Genomic DNA, 23,141 nt, shown 5'->3' on the forward strand with positions numbered 1-23,141 from the left:
ATGGCTCATTTCCTGTTTGCATCCATTTGGGCTTCACAGCCTCTGTCCCTGTGGGGAAGAGTGACATGTAGCCTAAGGTGTTCTTTGATGTGTGGCATGTGTGTACTTCTTTCTCTGGACTTGGCTCTTTTCACTGTGAACTCAGGTGCCCTACTGTTTGACATCAGGATACTGATCACAATGGCTCTTCAAACCTTTGAGAGTAGCCACTATGTGACTGTATTACAAAGCACTTGCTTTACACTGGTATACCCACGCTCCAAGTCAATTCATGACTCTTGTGCCCATAGCAGATTTCTCAATTGTAACCTTGATAGGCTACTAAGATGGGACATAACTTTATTCACAGAGTTATTTCAGTCTTCTATATTAAAAACAGAGACAAATGGCTAAGAAATTTGGATAACTTTTATGTATATACGTTTGTAATTTTTTTCTTCATAAAATATCTTTAAAGAAGTACGGAAATACTGCAAGACTTTGACTGAATCTACACTCCTTTCCTTGAGAAATACTACTATTCTGTATACTAATGAATTGACTCTGTTTCCCATCCAAGTGTTCGTTTCTTGACTTTTATTTAACAAGTATTTCATGAGCACTTATTATGTGCCAGCCACTAAAGACACAGATATAAAAGACAGATACAGTCTCCACCCTCAGAGGGAGGGAGAAATGCATATTAAATAATTAGGTATAAAATCAACTCTGATTTCATAAGAGTGATGAAAGGCAGATGTGAGAGGCACATGGAGGTATCTAACTTCAGGTGCAGCCTGCTTAGTGTAGGAGTTCTGGGAAGGCTTCCTTGAGGAAATGAAGTTGAAACAAAGGTGTCAAAGATGAACAGATTTTGGCTAGGCAAAGTTGAGGTGGTAGGAGGAAAAAGGTGCGGAGAGAACACAGTGTTGTACAAAGGCTGACATGAAACTAAACAAGGAAATCTCAAAGAACCACCATTAGGAAGAGAAGGGCATGGTGAGCCAGTGAGGCAGGGGTTCTTTCCATGCTAGAGATTTATGTATTTTATTGAAGGGTTGTGCATCAGCTGCAATGCTCTAGGCACTGTGCTAGGGGCAAGGGAAGTGACAGTGAGTTGGGATTATGCCCCTCACAGCTTATGCTTAGGGACAATTATAATACTAACAGTGCTCTGAGAAAAGAGAGAGAAGAGGCTTTTAACTCAGACCAAGCAATCAACAAGCTAGAAGTTGTGTCAACACTGGTACCTGAGGGATGAGAGGCATTAACAAGATGGAGGTAGGGGAAGCACAGAGCTGATGGAATGAAAAGTGAATTTGAAGGCCAAAGAGTAGGGGAGAAAAAGAATGATGTGCTCCTGGAACTGAAATAGGCCTAAGCATAAGGACTCAAGCCAAGAGAGGTGATTTGAACGATGGTCAAAAGATAAGCATAAGACCAAGTGCATTTACTAGAGAGGCGATGATCAATGGAGGCAGTGCTGTGTTGTGTGAGGAGGTCAGAGAATGGCCTCTCATCTGATTCTATAGCTGGATCACTGAGGACCTTGAGGAACGATAGACATTCTTTTGCACTCAGTTTCTTCATCAACTACACAGGGCAGTTCAACTAAGTTCTTTCCAGCTTATAGATTCTGTGATACTATTTAAAAACCCTCATGTAGAATGGGTAAAGCCCAAGTTTTTGAGGCCAGAGAGATAAGGAGTGACAACATTCATTTAATCTGTCAGTAACATGTACATAAGTCATCAAAAAAACCTGCTTTTGTTTGGCACCAATATTACCAACACAAGTGTCATCCTTATTCTCAAAAACTTGAATAATTTTTTATGTGACAAACCAAGTTGACCTTATGCAAATAGAAATGTATCCTTCTTTCCACCACTATTGCAGTCTCCTCATTTTTCTACTTAGATTTGAACCCAGACTGGACTCAAGGTCTGCATTGTGTCAAAGGAATGCCCTGATGACTTCTCAGAAGTATAAAAAAAAAATGTTTGATTGGCATTGTGCAGATTAAACTGGCAATTGTTTGGTTTCTTGTTGATTAATGAATATAAAATATGGGCATTCTTGTTTGGAGAAATTGAGACAAGAGAGACTAGGTTTATATCCCAGCTGACACCCTAAATTCTTCTCTGAGGATATCTTTCTAATAAACAGCTATTGTTTAAAATTTCCACCAAAGACTGAGGAATTATTAAATGTTAAGACAATGATTATTCAGAAATTAAACAGAAAACGTTCTTTGACTTTATTGGTATCTTTGAACTTGAAAGTTCTAGTCATCTCACCTTTCATGGATCAAAAGGAGGAAACATAATGACAAAAACAGAGTGAAAGGTTAAATCTCTTCGGTTAGGTGGAAAGTGAAGGATAGACATGAACAGAGTGAACACTTGTGAACAGCAAGTTAGCAGGATGTTAGCAACTCCTGACATAATTGTGATTAGCACACTTTTGGAGCTTGAACAAAGGGAGCTCAGGACAATTACTTGGTGCAGAAATATTATTTCACCTAGTATATAGTGGACTTTTGAACTTAGAAGAAGTGACAAGGAAAAAAAAAAGGTTCAAGCTCTACCTAAGTATAAGTTTGGATTTTTACAACATACACAATTAGCATTATGTCCCCTTTGGACACAGGCCCTGTGATCCAGTGGACAATCCCTGATGGCCATCATTGTTATCTCATGATTCCTCTGTCTTTCCACCTATTCAGGGACCTGCTCAGTCAATGTATCTGACGGATAATGAAGAATATTAATTATATGGAGAAATGACCTCTTGTTCTTAGCAGTTTTCATCAGTGTGATGAAAGACTAACCTTTATTGAGCACAGGCGATTATGCCATGTTCTGTTCTCAGTGAATTTTATACAACTTATTTAATGTGGATATTGGCCCTACAAAGTGGTATGATTCATACGCCCATTCACAAGCGAGGAATCTGAGACACACAGATACATGAACTGGCTTTCAGGAAGTCTCAAAGTAACTTGATGATGGAGCTAGGACTAACACTCTAGCAGTCTAACTCCAGAGCCTATACTGAGCCCCTATGTTTCTACCACTACTGTGGTAGAAGGATCTTATAAAGGGGAAGGATCATAAAAACATTTAGCAATATCCTCTCAATTGCTAGTGATTCTGACCATTCTCATCTCTGGAGCCAAAGTTGACATGTCCTATTCTACATGGCATTCTCCTCTGCCTAGGAAAAGGGAGAGAGCAAGAGGATTGAATGGAAAAGGATGGGATGTTTTGATTCACGTTCTCATGGTTTTACTGACCTGGTTCAGGCCAGGTTGGTATGTTCTACTTGCTTCATCCAGGACTAGGAGGCTCTATAGAGTCAAAGCTCCACATGGTTCATAGCTGGTCCTTCAAACATGAATAGCTGGCAAATATATAAGCAAAGGGCGAATCAAGAGAGGAAGCACTTTGAAAGCATCAGGAAAATGCTTATCAATAGCCTCATGGAAAGGGCATATAGGGCATGAGTTGCTAAGCAGAGCTTTTATTAGCTCTCCATGGATCAGTGTCTTGGAATATTCTCTCAGGGAGGTCTGCTGTGTTTTTTTCTAAGTAGGATCCTCAGGTAGTATTTTGTTTATCAAATGGGGGCAGCCAATAAGATGGCAGGCATTTATAGGTGTTCACATGAAGGAAGGCTGTATGACTCCTGCCTATTCTCCTAGGCACTCTCCTGGCAAAAGCAGGTGTACACACCACACACCTTGTCTATCCATGTAATCATTTCACTCCTGGACAATTACAGTTGGCCCATGAAAAATGAGGGTTGGAACTGCTATTAATAGTTAAGTTTGGGGGAGTACAAAGTTACATGCAGATTTTCGACTGCATGGGGGGTTGGCACCCCTAACTTGAGCATTGGTCAGGGGGCAACTGTATAAGAAAAGCGCCCCCTTTGTTTACTAACGTGATGATTTTCTTCTGTCTGTATTTTTAATCACAGCAGAATCCAAGAAGAAGAAAAAGGAAGGCAAGAAACAAGAGAAGATGCTGGACTAATAGACACCACCTTCTGATGGAACGTGAGAAGGACATCAGCAAGCAGGATCAGTTAACTATTGCATTTATACCTATGTAGGCTTTTTATTCAAAAATTATCTATAGCTTAAGTACACAATAGGCAGAAACAAAAAGAACAGAAAAATTTTGTAGTAGCATTTTTTTTTAATGTATACCATAGAACCACTAGGGACTTATAATAAAGGACTGTAATCCTATTTAGAAAGTTGACTTATAGTACATGCTAGAACATTGAGGTAAGTTTTTTGAAGTTATGTGATATTTTACATTAAAAATCGTTTTTTTTACATGTTTTTCTTTTGGCAGCAATTTACGTGTTATGTAAACTACTATTCTTGTTAGATAATTTTTTCACCTAGACTTTTTTCCCCATTGAGAAAAATATATACTAAACAAAGCAGCAATAAAATATAATCACCCTATCTGAGGAAATATCTTTTTTTTCTGCCAATGGATTAAAAAAAAAAAAAAAAACTTTGGTCAGCAAAATGGGGGAGGGGTGGAACATGCCCTAATTCAATGTTGAATTTTTTTTTTTTTTTTAAAGGAAAAGCATTAAAAGAAGTTCTTTCATTTTGGCAGGGACATTTGTTTTCTTGATGAAATTATTTTTCCTTCTGAGGAAAAAAAAGACTAGGAAAATAAATCAAGGTGATGCTGAAAAAGGTGCTTTTGTGTGCAGTGATTTGATACTGTAACCCTCCTCCTTTGTCCCCTACACTCCCCTAGTCAACCTGTTAGCAGTGAGAATTTATCATACAAATTAAATTACTCATGGGCACAAATGTTATAGAGGGCTTATGTAACGTAGATGTAGATGTAGATCTATGTATTTTTAACTATCAGCATTTAGTGCTATGGAATTGAACAAAAGTCCCAAAGTAACCTAGAGTTTTATGGAACAGAAAAACACTCTACTTATATTGAATATATTTGGGCTTGCACAATCCAAATCCGGAACAGGGTAACATGCAAAATAGTACTTTGTACTTGGTTTCTACAAGTCAAGATTTCTACTCTATTATCTACCATGTGTACCAAGATAACTACCAAGGGTTATCTGTACAACTCCCTTATCTGCTGGATTCCAAGTACAGTCTTTAAATAAACAAGTCCCTGCTTCTATTAGTCAGAGAAATAACACCTCAGGAATCAGCTGGGATTAGCTAGTATTCCTCTTGAAAAATCCAGCTCTAATTTTCAAGTGTAAGACTCGATAAACACACACCTACCTACCAAGATAACTCCAAGTCCACTTTCAGAAATCATGGTTTCAACACACCTTGGGCTAGCCATAAAAATAATTACAAAACTGGTCTAATGATGCAGCCAGAGCCTACAAAGCTAACCTGTTCTGCTGTCTAGTCAAGGACTCCACTTGAGCTAGAAATGTTCAGGGGGTTTGTCTCTCCCCACGAAGTCAAAACCAACTGCCAGGGGGAGTAGACAAAGCTCAACATTTTATGGACTGGTGCTTAATAAAAGCAGAGTACCTTGTAAAAAGCAGACGACAGAAACTGCGAACAGTGGATGTGGTCTTTTTACAAGGGGGTCTTAATAGGGAAAAAGCACTTACGGGGATGGATGGAGGAGAAGAAAGACATTGTTTTGAGTAGGTTTTTTATAGAAAGTCTCATAAGGATAGAGATGGTGGAAGAGTCTGTAGCAAGTTTTGTTAGCTTCTCACCTGCTATTGTTCCTCCATCATCCTTTAGCCAAGCTAGCAGTTCATGAATTAGTAATGAGCTAAGGTAAACTAGAACAAAATCTCCCCAAGGGAAAGCAGCCCTGTAAATGATTGTGGCGTCCCCTTCACTCACGGGGCATGGAGGATGATTCCTAACAAACCCTAAAATAAACCTCTGAGTGTCTCAGCAAGGAATGCTAATTGCTGTTGCATAGGCAAGGAAATTAAACTTCCTCTAAGTCTTGAGAATTATTCTACCCCAGCATAAAAAGCCTCCCCGAAGTACTTAAAACATAAATGCAAAAGGACAAGCTCCAAAAATCACTGATTCCAACAAAGAGGAGAAAACAGACCATCATCAGTCATTTCCGAGAGTGCTCCAGCAAATTCTTCCTTCCCAAATGTTCTGAGGCTTACAGACTTTGCCTTGAAGTTTATTTAGCCTTGAGGTAGGAAAGGGAGATATAAAAGAATCAGCTGTGATAGAAAAAGTGGCTTGGGAAGACAGCAGAGTAGGAGGACACAAAGTTCACTTCATCCCATGTTTACAACTAGATACCACTCATAGCCAAGAAAATAAGCCGGAGAGCAATCCAAACACTGGCAGAACAAACTCTGCAACTAAGTGTAGAGAAGAAGCTGCATCGGAGAGGTTAGGAGTTGGAGAGGTGAGGAAGGGCAGAAGTGGTGGTTAGTAGCTGACTGAAGGCAGAAGGGAGCTGTGGACACGGGAAAACACAGGGTAGCTCACACAGGGAAAACGAATCCCCATAACATCTGGCTTTGAAAACCAGAGGGGCTGAATTCTGTGAGTATAAGCAGTGCAACTGGAGCCTGGAGCTTTCAAAATCAATCAGTCAATCAATCAAAGTAAAAGTCAGCTGACTTAGCACTGGGCAAGCCAAGATAGCGAGTGATAGCCAGGTTCCTGCCCCTAAAGAGACAACAGCCCAAGGAGACTCAACATAGAAGCCACAGTTTGCACAACAGGACAGAGATCTATTTATAGTAATTTTGGAGAGTGATGGGGATACTTCTCTGGGAACAAAGAAGCTGGCAGGCACCATTTTCGTCCTCTGACCCCCAGCATAAACAGAGGCACCTGAGGGAGATGGCACTGCACAGACACTTGCTACCTTACTTGCTAGCGGTGTGCTCTGCCCATGAGTTCTCCTGAGGCCTCGCCCACTCCAGACCAGCTGGCCTGAGCCCTGGGCTCAGTGCAAATTGTGTTAATGCTGTGCAGGCCCCACCCAACTGCTATGCACACAGACGCTGCATGCCCCTGGCCACCAACACCATGGCCATGCACCATGCTCCCAGCAGCCACCAGGTTACAGGAGATATGGCCTAGGATTAGCAGCTCAGTGCAAATTTTCCTAATACTGCTGCCCTGTCCCTGAGTCCTTCTGTGGTCACGCCTCCTCAGACCCTGCATACTTGGCTTTCACCAACATCACAGAGAGCAAGTACAGGCTACAATAGGCAGAGAGTCCATGCAAACATCTGGGCAGAAAGGAAAAGGGACTCGACTCACAACAGGACATAAGCAACACACATAGGAAACTTCTCTCAAGTGCCAGGTTCTGGTGAACAGCAGACAGTGCACTGCATGGCACTACAGGACCTCTTCTTTAAAAAGCCACCACTTGCAAGAACAGAAGACATAGCTGGCTTTCCTAACATAGAGAAAAAGCAGACACAGAGAGGTAGACAAAATTAAGAGACAGAGAAGTATGTCCCAAATGAAAAAAAACATGACAAAATCACAGCAGTGGACCTAAGTAAAAGAAAGACAAGTTATATGCCTGATACAGAATTTGAAATGATTATAAGGATACTCACTGGACTTAGAAAAGGGTGGAAGACATCCTGAGACCCCTGACAGAGAGGTAAGAAATAACATATCAGAGATGTAGGACTTAATACATGAAATTAAAAATACAATAGATGGAATAAGTAGTAGACTATAGGAAGCAAAGGAATGTATCAGTCACCTGAAGGATAGACTAATGGAAAGCAATCAAGCTAAACAGGTGACAAACAAGTACTGCATAATGAGAATAGACTTTGAGAACTCAGTATGATAACATTCACACTATAGGGATGCCAGAAGAAGAGAAAGAAAGGGGGACAGAAAATATATTTGGAGAAAAAATAGCTGAAAACTTCCCAAATCAAAGATGGAAACAGAGATTCCCCCAACATATTCAATTGAAGGCAGTCCACACCTAGACACATAGTAATTACAATGCCAAAAAATAGTGATGACCAACGAATTTTAAAGGTTCCAAGAGAGAAGAGGGCAGTTATAAAGGAAGTCCCATAAGGCTATTGGTTGATTTTTCAGCAGAAACTTTGCAGGCCAGAAGAAAGTGGCATGATGTATTCAGTGCTGAAAGGGAAAGATCTGCAGCCAAGAATACTTTATCCAGCAAGGCTGTCATTCAGAATAGAAGGAGAGAGAGAGTTTGCAGGCAAAGAAAAGCCAAAAGAATTCATGACCATTAATCCAACCATACAAGCAATGTTAAGAGGGACTCTAGAAAACAAAATCCATAAATGAAAGTAAGAAAAATAGGAAGCACAAAAGCAAAGAAAAAAAAGTGTATCTGTAAAAATCAGTCAAGAGAAGCACAAATTAAAAGGATATAAAATATGAAACCAAATATCTGAAGTGTGGAGGGGAGAGGAATAAAGGAGTTCAAAATTAGGTGACTGCTTAATATAGACTGCTTAATAGAGCTTAATATGGACTGCTACATGCAGAAGATATGATGTATAAAGCAAATGGTAATCACAAATCAAAAAAACAATGATATGCAAAAAATAAATAAGGAATCCAAGTGTATCAACAAAACCAGCAAATCATGAAAGACAGAAAGAAAAGAAAGGATCAGAGAAAAACTATAAAAACAAGTAACAAAATGGCAATAAATACTTATCTATCAATAATTATTTTAAATGTAAATTAACTAAATGCTCCAATCAGAAGATGTAGGGTGACAGAATATAGAAAAGCCAGACTCCTCTATATGCTGCCTATAAGAGACTCGTTTCAGAGCTAAAAACATTTGCAGATTGAAAGGGGATGGGGAAACATTTATCATGCAAATGGATGTCAAAAGCCAGAGTAGCAATACTTAGACAAAATAAACTTTCAAACAAAATTTGTAAAAAGAGACAAAGAAGGACACTATACAATACCATCCAAACGAACTTCAACAAGGAGACAGTGGCACACTGGACCAGATAGATTTAACAAATATATTCAATTAAAAAACAAACAAATATATTCAGAACATTTCACCCTAAAACAGCAGAAAACATAGAAGTGTACATGGAACATTCTTCAGAACAGATCACATATTAGACCACAACAAGTCTCAATAAATTTTAAAAGACTGAAGTCATACTATGCATCTTTTCTGACCACAACACTATGAAACGACAAGTCAACTATAAGAAAAACATCTGGAAAGAGTACAAATACACGGAGGTTAAACAACTTGCTACTAAATAATGAATGGGTCACCCGGAAAGTTAAACAAGAAATCAAAAAGTACATGGAAGCAAGCAAAAATGAAAACACAATGACCCAAAACCTTTGGGATGCAGCAAAAGTGGTTCTAAGGAGAAGTTTATAGCAATACAGGTCTACCTCAAGCACCAAGAAAATTTCTCAATCTAACTTTACACCTAAATGAGCTAGAAAAAGAACAATAAATGAAGCCTAAAGCCAGCAGAAGAAAGGAAACAATATTAGAGCAGAAATAAGTGATATAGAAACTAAAAAACCAACAGTACAGATCAATGAAACCAGGAGGTGGTTTCTGAAATGATCAACAAAATTGAAAAGCCTCTAGACATATTCATCAAAAAGGAAGGGAGGCAGGGGGGAGAAATGACTCAAAGTCACAAATAAAAGAGGAGGAATAACAACCAACACCACAGAAATGCAAACAATTGTAGGAGAATATCATGAAAAATTGTATGCCCACAAAGTAGACAACCTAAAAAAATAGATACATTCCTAGAAACTTATAGCCTACCAAAATCAAATCAGGGAGTAACAGAAAATTTAAACAGACTGATTACTAGCAGTGATTGAATCAGTAATCAAAAAATTCCCAAAAAACAAAACTCCAGGACCTGATAGCTTCATACACAAATTCTACCTAAAATTTAAAGAAGAGATAATGCCTATTCTATTCAAACTATTCCAAACAAGAAAAGAAGGAAAACTTCCAAATTCATTCTATGAGATATCACCCTAATACAAAATGAGATAAAGACACCAGAAAAAAAGAAAATTACTGGGCCATATCTCTGATGAACACAAATGCAAAAGTCCTTAACAAAAAAACCCAAAATACTAGCAAACCAAATCCAACATTACATTAAAAAAATTATTTGCCATGATCAAGTGAGATTTATTCCCAGGATGCAAGGTGGGTCACTATTTGCAAATCTGTCAGCTGATATATCACATCAACAAGAGAAAGGATAAGAACCATATGACCATTTCAATGGATGCAGAGAAAGTACAACATCCATACATCCATACATCCATATGTATGTATGTACAACATCCATAATATTACAACATCCATAATATTATACCTAAGAATAAACCTAACGAAAGGGGTGAAAGACCTGTACTCTGGAAACTATAAAAAACTGATGAAAGCAATTGAAGGCCACACAAAGAAATGGAAAGACATCCCATGCTCATGAAGTGGAAGAACAAATATTGTTGAAATGTCTATACTAATCAAAGCAATCTACACATTCAATGCAATTCCTATCAAAGGACAGGTAAAAATTTTTTATAGAACTAGAGCTAAACAAACAAAAAAAAAACAACTTTATAATTTGTATAGAACAACAAAAGACCCTGAGTAACCAATGCAATTTTGAAAAAAGAAAAGCAAAGTTGTTAGTATTGCAATTCCAGACTTCAAGTTATATTACAAAGCTGTAGTAATCAAAACAGTATTGGCCTGGCACAAAAACAGTCACATAGATCAATGGAGCAGAATAGAAAACAAAAAAAATAAACCCACAATTATATGGTCAACTAATCTTTGACAAAGCAGGAAAGAATATCCAATGGAAAAAGGAAAGTATCCAACAAATGGTGTTGAGAAAACTGGTCAGCTATATGCAAAAGGAGGAACCTGAACCACTTTCTTACACTATGCATAAAAAGAAACTCAAAATGGATTAAAGACCTAAATCTGAGACCTGAAACCATAAAAATCCTAGAAGAGAACACAGCCAGTAATGTCCCTAACATCAGTCAAATACCATATGATTTCACTCTTATGTGGAATTTAAGAAACAAGACAAATGAACAAAGGGGGAAAAAATGAGACAAACCAAGAAACTATAAAGAAACTGCTGATTACCAGAGGGGAGGGAGGTTGGGGGAGTGTTGGGGGGTGTTGGGGGGGAGATGGGGATGAAGGAGGGTACTTGGTATGATGAGCACAGGGTGATGTATGGAAGTGCTGAATCACTACGCTGTACACGTGAAACTAAGATAACCCTGTATTTTAACTATATTAGAATTAAAATAAAATGAAATTAAAAACAAACAAAAAAGAAAACAGCTGTGATTCCTTACATGGCCTTTGAGTGAAGACAAGCTTTCTGGCTAGTGATTAGGAGGGCACAAAGCAGCCTATCCAAACCCTAGCAAAAATATGTCCTCAGCGACCAGAAAATGTCCTCGTTCAACTCAGTGATTGCATCCTCTGTACTTGTGTTCTGATAGACTTTCTAATTTATCCTAAATACCTGAATGCTGTCACATTCGTTGCATATAGACAAAGAGGATCTGGGATAGCGACATTTCGATTTCATATATTCCTGGAATGACGTTCTAACTTCCTGTTAACTGTGCAACAGTGGAACTCCAAATACAATCTAATGTTCAAAATAGCTGTTAGGTTCTACTAAGTTGTATTGGTGGGGATATGTGGGTATAAAAGAATTCATTGCATTTGTGTTTTCTTATTTGAAGAAAGAAAGGCTACACTGCCATCAAGAAGACAGAGATTTCTTGAGGAATGAGACACACATACTTTTTTCATAATGTGCACTTTGTCTCCATGTTACTTAAAGTCTTTTTTTTAAATTTTTTATTTATTTATGATAGTCACAGAGAGAGAGAGAGAGAGAGAGGCAGAGACATAGGCAGAGGGAGAAGCAGGCTCCATGCACTGGCAGCCCGACGTGGGATTCGATCCCGGGTCTCCAGGATCGCACCCTGGGCCAAAGGCAGGCGCCAAACCGCTGCGCCACCCAGGGATCCCTTAAAGTCTTAAATCAATTGTTTTATAACTTCTTTCCATGAAAACCAGAGGTAAATATGCTTTAGGAAGCATTGAATGCGGCAATAGAAAATACTATGAATTATTCAAAAATAGTTCCCAAACATAAAAGTTAGAACTTTGTTAACCTTCAGTCATGAGATATTTTTTCTTTCTTTTTTTTAAAAGAGATTTTATTTATTTATTGGCGCAAGAGAGAAAACACATGAAATAAAGATCATAAGCAGCATGGAGGGGCAGAGGCAGAAGCAGACTCCCTGCTGAACTGAGCAGGGAGCCTGATGTGGGGCTCGGTCCCAGGACCCTGGAATCATGACCTGAACCGAAGGTAGACACTTCACCAACTGAGTCACTCAGGCACCCTAGGCATGAGATTTTCTAAGGGAGTAAAGCAAAGGGCTTTCTCCCCATTAATCTTCAAAAAAAAAAAAAGCAAGTCAATATGTTTGGAGGTGGAAAATTCCCTCCATGTCTTTCTCTACATTACCATGTTTTTCTCCTGTGTTCCCCCATTAAGTCTTGGCTGCCACAATGAGGCAGTAGAATGCAAGAGGACACTTCTTTCCCTACATTTGGAAACATTAGCAACAGACAGTAACTGCTCCCAGTCTATCAAATAAGTGCATTTTTAATCTACTTTTCAAAGAAGATATAGAGTCTTGGCACACGTTTACATCAAAAGGGCACAATATTATTCTGGGCATCCAGCAATTAATGCCTACCTCCAACTTACGGAGACTCTAATTCCCCCAGAAATAAAAGATGTGGAACATCTTATTCAGAGAAAAATATATCACGATCTTACAAGTCCACCCCCTGCTTCCCTGTTTCTGTTCTTCTCAACTGTTCAATCTTTAAGCAAAGCACCAAAAATAAGGTAAACTGCGCAATCCTGGTGGGGTCACAAGTAAAATCATGTAATTCAAGGATGTTTTGACACAAGCAATTACAGACCTACATGTGCTTGTTAATTTGAAAAGAAACATAAAATTCAATTAGCTCTCAATATCTGATTTCTGTAAAGTGATTTTTTTTTTAGGACACAAAAGCTTAACAAGCTGTTAAGTTGTTGTACAACTGTTAACCTTAACAGGCTTAACAGTTGTAGACTGTTCAATGTACTTCCTACATACGTAACCATTATAACTGCTGTATTAAGTTATCTGTGAGGTCGGTGAAGGAGATTACACATCTAGTTTATCACCACATATTTTCTTTTGTTTTTTTTGAAAATGGCATAGAAGCCATACATTTTACATTAAAGAATGAAAATGGACGGTCCTGCCATCATATCCCTAAACTCCTGCGAATGGAGGGATCGCCTTAGAGACCATGCAGGTATAGTGACTGTATCCATATACTTGACTTTCCCTTAGAGAAGATACAAGGGTTACATAAAATAATAATCATGAGAATTGTTTTTTTCTTTTGATTGTCAGATCCATCAAACACAGGATAAAGTCATCTTCAAGCATCTTAGTTCATGAGATTCTTTGAGAATCACACAAATGTTACTATAGTTATTATAAATGACCAACAAGTTGAGATGCTTGCAATAAGTGTTAGGCATTTTAGGCTTCTAAATTCAAAGGTTGTATGCTTTTAAGGTAGTCACAGCTAATAATCAAAATGCTTAGCAATTTATTTAGAGATTTGCCAAATTACTGTCTGATACCAAGGATGAAGAGAGAGATAGGAGGGGCCTGTTCTGGGAAGTAGTCCAGAGGAGAGTGGGCAAGAGGTGTGTAATTGCTCTAATCAAGCATTTCTGACACCTCTGAATTCCTTACCTCTGTATTAAGCTAAAGAATACCTGGGTGTCAAAGGTAATATTCTTTGGGGAGCATTTTCTTTGGGTGTGTATTCATTAAAATAGGACGTGTAACCAGTGCTGGGAAAATTGAATTCAGACTTTCTGGCGAATAATGCATCCTTATCAAGACAACTTAACCATATCCAAAATAAGATCTCATTCTCCTACTAAGTCCATCTCTAAAATCCATTTGAACAAATACTTTTCAATGTTATTTATATAGATTACTGTAGATTAATTCCTGAAAACCTCTTTGGGTATATTTCCCCCTTCCAAATTCTAAGTATACATTTTACCTCATAGGCTATGACTATTTTAAATTCATTAACTTATGCATTCCTCATTAAACATACTTATTAAGTGCTCAGCTGTTACTGGTGATAGGGATGTAGCAAAGAACAAAACGGACCCCCCCCAACACTATTTTCATGAAATTTACCCTCCTGCTGAGGACTCTGATCATGAATACAATGAATAATGTTTTTGTTATATATTGCTGCCTAACAAATCACCTTGTGGCTTAAAGAAACAACTATTTTCTCATCTCATGACCCTTCCAGTAGGCTGACTGGACACATCTGTGTGGTTCTTTTGCTCCACATGATGTTAGGTTGAGGGATTGGATGTCCAACATGGCTCAACGTCAGGTCTGGCTTCTTAGTGGAAATGACAAATTGGATTCAACTCAGACACTGGATTGGTAGACCTCTCCTTTTGTCTATGTAGTCTCAAGACCTCACTCTATCTACATGGTGCTGTCTGCCTCTATGGGGTTTACCCAGCAGAGCAACCAGCCTTTGCACCTGGCAGCACAGAGTTCTTCAAAGCACAAAGTTGGAAACTACCAAAACTTCTTCTTTTTTTTTTTTACTTATGATAGTCACAGAGAGAGACAGAGAGACAGAGACACAGGCAGAGGGAGAAGCAGGCTCCATGCACCGGGAGCCCGACGTGGGATTCAATCCCGGGTCTCCAGGATCGCGCCCTGGGCCAAAGGCAGGCGCTAAACCGCTGCGCCACCCAGGGACCCCCTACCAAAACTTCTTAAGGTTTAGGCCTGGACCTGGCCCAGGGTCATGTCTGCCACATTCTAATGGTGAAAATGCATCAGGGCCAGTTCAGATTCTAGAGGTGTGGTCTACACAGGGAGTGAATCCCAGGAAAACACAATTCCCTGGGGGCCTTATTGGGCACAAAATACACAAAAAAGTAAGACACACATTAGATCGTGTTAAGCACCATGGAGGAAAATGAAACCATGAAGGGCAATACGTAGTGTTGGGGAAGCACTGCCATTTGAAATACTGTGATCAGAGGAGGGGACATTCAAGCCAGCAAAACCCTGAAGCAGGTGAGGGAGTAGGTTACCCACAGGGAGAGCATTCCAGGCAGAAAGAGCTCTGTAAAGGCAGTGAGTGCAAAGCTTCCAAATGGAAGTTTCCAACACATTTCATGAACAGCAGGGAGCCTGTGGACACAGGACGCCAAGGGAAAAGGAGGAAGAGTTCACCAGAGTAACAGGAAAGAGGGCAGCACCAGTGAGGTATGGGAACCAGAGGAATTGTTTTATTTCTCCTGTGAGAGTCACAGCTTCCTCAACCAAGAAGTCAAAGTAGGAAGGCTGGCAGGAGCTTTGGAGGTTGGGGTTTCTTCAGATTCCTCAATTCCCTACTAATATACCTGCTGAGCAACTCACCTCAAGGTTCCCATTAGGTATGTGGCAAAGTTCTCCTTGACCTGATCTAATTTAATGAGCTGAATGATCCATCCCTCAGTTTAGTTTTCTTCAATCCCAACCCCATGACAACTAGTAAAAAGAGATGCCTGGTGCCAGGAAGACTCTGGATTTTAGTCCATGCTTCAAAATGAAAATGTTAACATTTGAGCTCATCATTTCCTTGGCTTAATTTAGATGGGTCTACTGAAAAGCCACCTATTCCTAAAAGTGTCAGCCCCAGTGCCCCACCAATAAGTTCATTTATGAGCTCTTCACTCTATATCATGGACCCTTCATTTCTCAGCTTAGAATGTTAATGTCAATCCCATTGCTTTTTTTGACATTTCAGCTTGATAATTAATTCTACACACTTCCATCATCTTTGAGGGTCTGTGCCCTATGCTGTACCTAACAGTCTCTTGTTCCTGATATCTGCATCATTCTGCATTCTTAGGTTGCAAGCAATTGGAACTGCTATTCCTGAATGTAGTGTGTGTGCAAGGAAATTTTGAAAGGACATTCAGTGGTTCAAAGAATGGAGTAGAAAGGGCTAGGGAAGGTAGAGGATCAGAGGAATGTTAAAATATATAAAAGACACAAGTATTCTGAGCATCTGAGCAACCCGAGAGTTCCTCACATGACTCAGTTCCAATCATTTTTGGTGTCTCTATGTTCTCGCATTCATGGGACATTTCTCCTGGGAAAGGCCTCTGATTGGCCTAACCTGGGCCACATGGAACTCCCATTCTCAGAAGTCCATGATTCCTACTGGAATCCCACAAAAAATGAAGTAGAGCCCATTCTTCCAAGATGGGCATATATGCCAAAAAAGAAAAAGGAAATAACTAAAAATGAAGCATTAAAATAATTGTTTTAATTAATTATTTTCATTATATTTAATACTAAACTATTAAAAATAAGGGGTGCTAGGAAATAAGCACTGACATGGGCTGGACCCATTTTGTACAGAAATTTGAAAGCAAAGAAAGGAGACTGTTAGACAATGAAGAGTTCCCAGTATTTTTAATGGGAGACTGGCATGAGTAACAGTGCTTACACTTGAAGGATTTTAGTCTGTCACCTGGCTTATAAGATAAATTTAAGTAGCAAAGCACTTAAGATGTAGAGACAATTTAGGAAGTTATTGGAATTTTCTGACAGAGAAATAATGAAGGTCATTTGGATCTGTCATACATTTTGCCTCTGGCCACCAAGTCATTTTCTCCTGATTATTTTTTTTTCCTCTTCTATCACTGTTGCCTTGTTATTTTTCTTTGTGATCCAAGGAGATCTGATTTAATAACACATTTTGCTTCATGCTTTGGGAGCCTAATGTCACATAGCTCTTCCTTACTAAATAAGACAGATTTAGAGAGCTGACCAGTTGTCCCAAACTTCCTGATTCTCTGACTTCAGAGGCCCTTGTTCCTATTAGCATGAATGAGGTCACCTTGATCAGCAGACTTAGTCCCAATAGAGTCTTGTGAACTATCCTCTGATTCACCAGTAAGATACTCACCAGCAAGCCACTGTTGCTTTCTTGCCCTCAGGTTGCATCCCATGTGTAAGACACAGAATCATGTTTTACACCTGAGATAAAGCCTCTAATCTATTACCCCCTTCCACCATGCCCTTAACTTCCTTGAAGTCAGCCCAGTATTCTGGCCTTTATAAGACTAGGCTCTGTTTTTCTAACTCTATCCTCCCCTCCCCAACCATGCAGTCTCCATTCAGATATAGTCCTGCTCTGAACCTCTTATCACATCTGGAGAGACTTGTCTGATGTGAGTCAGGAAATGAGTCTGCATTTTGTCTGGTATTAGAGTACTTGCTACCATGTTCTCTGAGCTTTGTTTCAGCAAACATTTTCAGGTTTTATTTCCCCTAGACCTTCCTGATGCTAGACTCTGACCAACCTGTGGCCGACACCTATACCCTCTTGCCCCTGAGTGCTGGGTTCTCTCTGTTAGGCGGACTCTCTCTCCTACCATCTTCTCTCCCATCACCTTCCTTTCCTTCCCTTCCTTTCAGCAGCTCCCATCCATATGTGAAGCTCTCTGCTTCCAGATCGAAGCCCTTCTGAATCAGTCCTACCTGCCTGAAGCTATCCGCTTCATCTCCGGATGTGTGCTGAGATAGGGGAAGTCATTTAAATGGAAGAGAATGGGCACAGGGGAGAGTACAGAAAACAATAGAAAAGGTGATGTAACACCTTATCTACACAGGCAACAACAGGTACTGTGCTATCAATCACCTGAGAGTCCTAGAGAGAGCTCAGAGATAGATAGATAGAGCTCCCTTTACCTGGAGATTGGTGGAGAACTCATGTGATAGAGCAGTGGGGAATGCTAAACGCAAGATGCTCATTCTCAGGTAGGGCTCTTAACATTTTTTTGATCCGTGAACTCCTTTGGCAGGCTGGACAAGCCTGTGGATGCCTTCACGGAACAGTGTTTTTATGCTTAAAACAAAGTACAGTGGATTATAAATGATTCCAATTATATTGTAATTCGGTGTAAATATACTAAAAAAAAAGTTTGATAGAAGAATATTTTGCTTCACTATTTACCCATTAAATTTACCCATTAACGGAAAAGGACAAACATTATATGGTCTCATTCATTTGGGGAATATAAAAATTAGTGAAAGGGAATAAATGGAAAGGAGAGAAAAAGAGTGAAAATATCAGTGAGGGTGACAAAACATGAGAGACACCTAACTCTGGGAAATGAACAGGGGTAGTGGAAGGGGAAGTGGGCAGAGGTTGGGGTGACTGGGTGATAGGCGCTGAGGGGGGCACTTGGCGGGATGAGCACTGGGTGTTATGCTAAATGTTGGCAAATTGAACTCCAATAAAAAAATAAAAAAATAAAAATCATAATGAACAGATTTATAAAAAAATAAGATAAAAAATAAATTTACCCACTAAATAATGGGTCTAGGGCTCAGTCTAATCACTAAAGTGATAGATATAAAGGATGTTTGTAGATATCTACAAAGCTCGAAAAATGAGATTCTCTGTGCTTTCTGTTGATGGTGAAGTCACAAATACTGTTAATACTGTTGTGGTTTATTGCCCATATTTGCCATGGAAGAAAATGTCAAATTTCCATCCAGAGATGTGTGAAAATAAACATGTTTTTTTTTTCCTGTTATGTCATAGTCCCCAAATTTATTTCAGGTACCCATTAGTTAAGACCCTATTCCAATGGAAGTCACAATCCTGGGCAAGCCCAGAGTGTTGCTAGGGATCTGTTGTCAATTCTTTCCCAAGGGGGCTCTTTTACTCTTTTATCACACTAGGATCTGCCTGCCTCCTCAAATACTAGACTTCCCTTCCTATCAAGACTAGAACACTCCACTGGATCCTCTCCCTGGTGCCCGGGTCCCTGCTGCTTCCTCTGTAATGTGAGGTTAGACCTCCTTGCAATGGTAGAACTATGGTCTTCTCTCCCAATTCCTTAGCTGTTATTCTCTCACTCATACATCGATCTGTTCATTAATTCAACCAAGTTTTAAGTGTACAAAAACGGCATGTTATATCTCTGTCCAGATTGGATTCAAAATCTATTCCCACCTAAGACTCTTGTACTTTACCATCTCTTTGCTTAATACTCACTTCTGATGACAATTTTTTTTAAGAGGCAGAAAGTTACTAGTTACAGTTATATATTATGCACATTTGCAGATATGGCAGTCTCTGCTGGGTGGATATTATTAGTAATAATTTTCCTTTTCTATAGACCAAATCCTATAACGGATTTGAAAATGTAGAATTCTCCGAAAGCAATATGAATAACTTTGATTTACTGAGTGCAAAACACTGTTATAAATGCTTCCTGTGGATTATCTTTAATTATCATAATGATTCTGAGAGAGAAAGGCTATTAATACCTTCATTTCATAGTCAAACGAAGATTCAAATGGGCTAATAATTTGTCCAGTGACAGTATGAAAGAGCAAAGGCATTGTATCAATACTTACATTTTAGCCACTCTTTACCCATTATATGAAATGAAAATTACATATGCTCAAAGTTATATGACTATATATTATAATATTTAGCCATATTTAAATAAGGTCCACTGAAATCCATTCTGCCATTTGTACGTAAATTACTTCTAGAAGTTATTGAGTAACAGCCATAAAACACAAGGTAAGAAGATGAATCCCCCAATACCCTCCTATAAGTGAAATGCACAAATGTTAGCATTCAACTGTACCTGAGGAGTAACTTACACATTTTCACACAGCTCTAAGTTTTGGCAGGTGGTATTTCCTATTGTATTTTCTCTCACTGTGTTAAGAGTTTGTACTTTGTTATCAAAATTTTGTTCTCTTTTTCTAAATATAAAGGAATCGTCTTCCCTCCAATGGTTAGATAAAATCCTGAAATTCTTATTAAAATAAGAGCTGTGATTGTTTTATCAGCTTAATTCAGGAATTGTAGACTAGGGAAATAAGATAAACCTACCTCAAAACATATAAACATATTATAAACGTTTGCTAGATTCTTTGTAGGAGTTCTCATTTTTTAACATAAATAGAACAAAATGAAATATATTAGGGAAAAATTAATAACCTCCCAATATTTTCTTGCCATAATCAATGTTAACATTTTTATATGTATTCTTCCAAAATATTCTCTGTGTACATATACATGCAGCAGCTCTGAAGTAGGCAGATAAAATTGGAATGGTGCATTCTAGAGGATATAACCAAGTCATTTTTTATTGGGATGGATTCACATTCTTTTTTAAGATTTTATTTATTTATTCATGAGAGACAGAGAGAGAGAGAGAAAGAGAGAGAGAGAGAGAGAGAGAGGCAGAGACACAGGCAGAGGGAGAAGCAGGCTCCATGCAGGGAGCCCAGTGTGGGACTCGATTCCAGGACTCCAGGATCACGCCCTGGGCCGAAGGCAGGTGCTAAACCGCTGAGCCACCCAGGGATCCCCAGGATTCACATTTTAGATAGGAGTTCCCTCTCAGCCACCCTAATTATGCAAGGCCTCACAGAGTGCCAGAATTACCACAACCCTCAGAATATTGCCTCATACAAAGGCCCATTCTACAGAAAAAAAAAAAAAGGCATTGCAATAGGCGAGTCACCACAGAATACCAGGACACACTGGCCCATAGAACTTGGAATGACTTTTAAAATCTTAGTTAATATGCAAGCTTAGGGACAATGCCTGTGGAATTTTGCAATGAATTCTGTGATGTATAAGGTACCAGGTTTCGCAGTGGTCGCAGACTGGTTTGGTTAATATCAAGAAGATGGGGAAGCCTCCAAGAAATAGAAGCCAGACATCAATGCTTAAAGCCAGTAACCCAAGGCTGCAATTACCTTAATGACCAGCAAGGCTGGAGGGACAGCCAACTGGACTTTACCTTTAGGGAGTCTGAAAGATAATAATGGAATCTGCTGTTCCTAGAGACTAAGTGGTAAGACAAGGCAGTCAAGAAGGGTGATGCTAAACATCTACAACCAGGAAAAGGTAAGAAGAGAAAAGCAGGAGGCTGGGGGTGTTTGCCCTCAAAAGACTTATGATTCCTTGTTCAGTTATTAAATCTGAGCTCATTTTAATATTCAGAACCCAAAGACTGGACAGATCCAGGTCCTAGATGGAAAGACTATGCAACTTCATGCCTAGAAAATACGATAATGATTCCTTTAGAATCCTCAAATGGATCTAAGGACACTTAAAAGGTTGACTTTACCCTGAAGACAAGAGAATACCAAGACATTCTGAGAAATACTGACAAAGTATCTGACTTGATATTCATACCTAGAGATCCAAATCATCATCATCGAGCCCTCTACGCTGGCTTAAGGGAGCAAGTAAAACATAGTCCCCTGGATAAAATCAGATTACAGTGGGCCCATTCCATCTCAAGAGTCATCCACTGGTCATTTTTCCAATTCCAGAATGAGTGATTGGAACGGACATACTTAGCAATGGCAGTAACCCCCTCATTGGGTCACTGACCTCCAATAAAAGGTCTCACAAGAAACCTCTGATCCTGTCCTCCTGCAACCAATTTAGTTAGTCAAAAACAGTATTGCATCCTTGGGGTGGGCAGTGGAGATAAGTGCCACCATTAAAAACCTAAAGTATACAGTGGGTAGTGGTTCTTAGCCAGCCTTTCTTTACCTTGACATAATCGTTCCTGAAAAGTCACTGCAGGCTCCTGAGAGCTTAACCAAGGAGAAGCCCCAGCTGAAGCTGCTGTGCCAGGCCTAGTATCCCTGCCAGAGCAGATGAATGATGCCTCTGGCACATTGTAGGCCACCACTGCTTTCGCAAATGTGTTCTTTTTGATTCCAATTAGAAAAGAGAAATAGTTTGTGGTTGTGGCTTAGCCACTATTCAGCCATAATTTTGCTTTAGGACTGTATTAACATTCCCATTCTCTGTCATGATGTAGTCTGATCAGGGCCACCTGGATAACCCACAAAAATCAGAGCAATCTATTATGTTAATGATACCATGCAAATTAGGCAGGATGAACAAGAGGTGGCTCATAGGTGGGAGACCTTGGTAAGGCTCCTGTGCTCCAAAGAGTGAAAAGAGAAGTCCTATGAAAATTCAGGGACCTGACACTTTGAAGCTTTTAGGGGTCCACTGGGGAGAGGGGCTTCTGGGATATGTACCACTCTAAAGTAAGAAACTTAAATTGCTCTAGTTTCCATCTACTACAACAAAGAAAGCACACGGCCTGATAGGCCTCTTAGGGTCATGGCTCTGGCTCATCTACTAGGTGACACAGAATTGTCAATATTGAGTAGGACCTTATTTAGAAAAGGCCTTAGCAACAGGTCCAGGCTGTGGTGCAAGCAGTCCTGAAGCTTAAGCATTAAGATCTAGCAGCAACTATGGCACTGCATATGTATGTCAGCAGTGAGAAAAAACACAACACAGTGGGCTGCTCTTGCAAACCCCAGGGGAAGAATTACAACACAGGCCCTTGGGATGCTGAAGCAACTAAATTATTGCAGATTCGTTTTCCAAAATTTACATCCGCACTGGTAGAGTATCAAGTTTCCATTACTTTTTGTTTTTGTCAATGCTTGGTGTTGTCAAACTCCTGAACTTTCTTAAGAAATTATACAAACTTGATTATTTTTGGACTTGATTATTTTAGATTATTTTGTCTATTTTAGACTATTTCATACTATACATATGGAAAGAGTAGAAAAGAAACTTATCTTCCATGCATCTTTATCTGTTGTAGATGGCAGTTGCTTAAGAGAGACAAACTATCTGGGATCTAAAGTTCCTTTGACTCAAAACAATAATTTTTAAAAATCAAAGAAAGTTAATCTTTATAACATGGAGGGAAAGAAGATTCAGAAGTTTTCATAACCTTTACACCAACTGATACCTTATAATTTTTTGGTTCTTTTATACTCTTGAGTACTTCTCTCTCAGATTTCTCAAGATACGTGATAGTATTCCAACTCTTGAGATTAGGCCTTCTGGTGGTAAAATTGGGAAAAAAAGAAATGAAGAGAAAGGTATCTAACTAAGCAATTAAAAAGTAAA

General features: G+C 39.2%; 1 protein-coding gene across 4 annotated transcripts in view; it reads left to right on the forward strand.

Moving 5' to 3' along the window:
* PTN (pleiotrophin) overlaps positions 1-4,533 on the forward strand; it is a 100,874-nt gene extending 96,341 nt beyond the window's left edge. For 3 of the 4 annotated variants that reach the window (XM_055335235.1, XM_055335237.1, XM_055335236.1), the window contains one exon: positions 3,961-4,533. In XM_055335235.1, coding sequence (XP_055191210.1) covers positions 3,961-4,016 — 56 coding nt within the window. In that variant the 3' untranslated portion in view covers positions 4,017-4,533. The remainder of the gene's footprint in view (positions 1-3,960) is intronic. The other variant, XM_055335238.1, reaches the window with a different exon arrangement.
* The last annotated feature ends 18,608 nt before the right edge of the window (positions 4,534-23,141 follow it).

This window comes from Nyctereutes procyonoides, unplaced genomic scaffold, assembly GCF_905146905.1.
Source record: "Nyctereutes procyonoides isolate TBG_1078 unplaced genomic scaffold, NYPRO_anot_genome, whole genome shotgun sequence".
In the NCBI taxonomy this organism is placed as follows: Eukaryota; Metazoa; Chordata; class Mammalia; order Carnivora; family Canidae; genus Nyctereutes; species Nyctereutes procyonoides.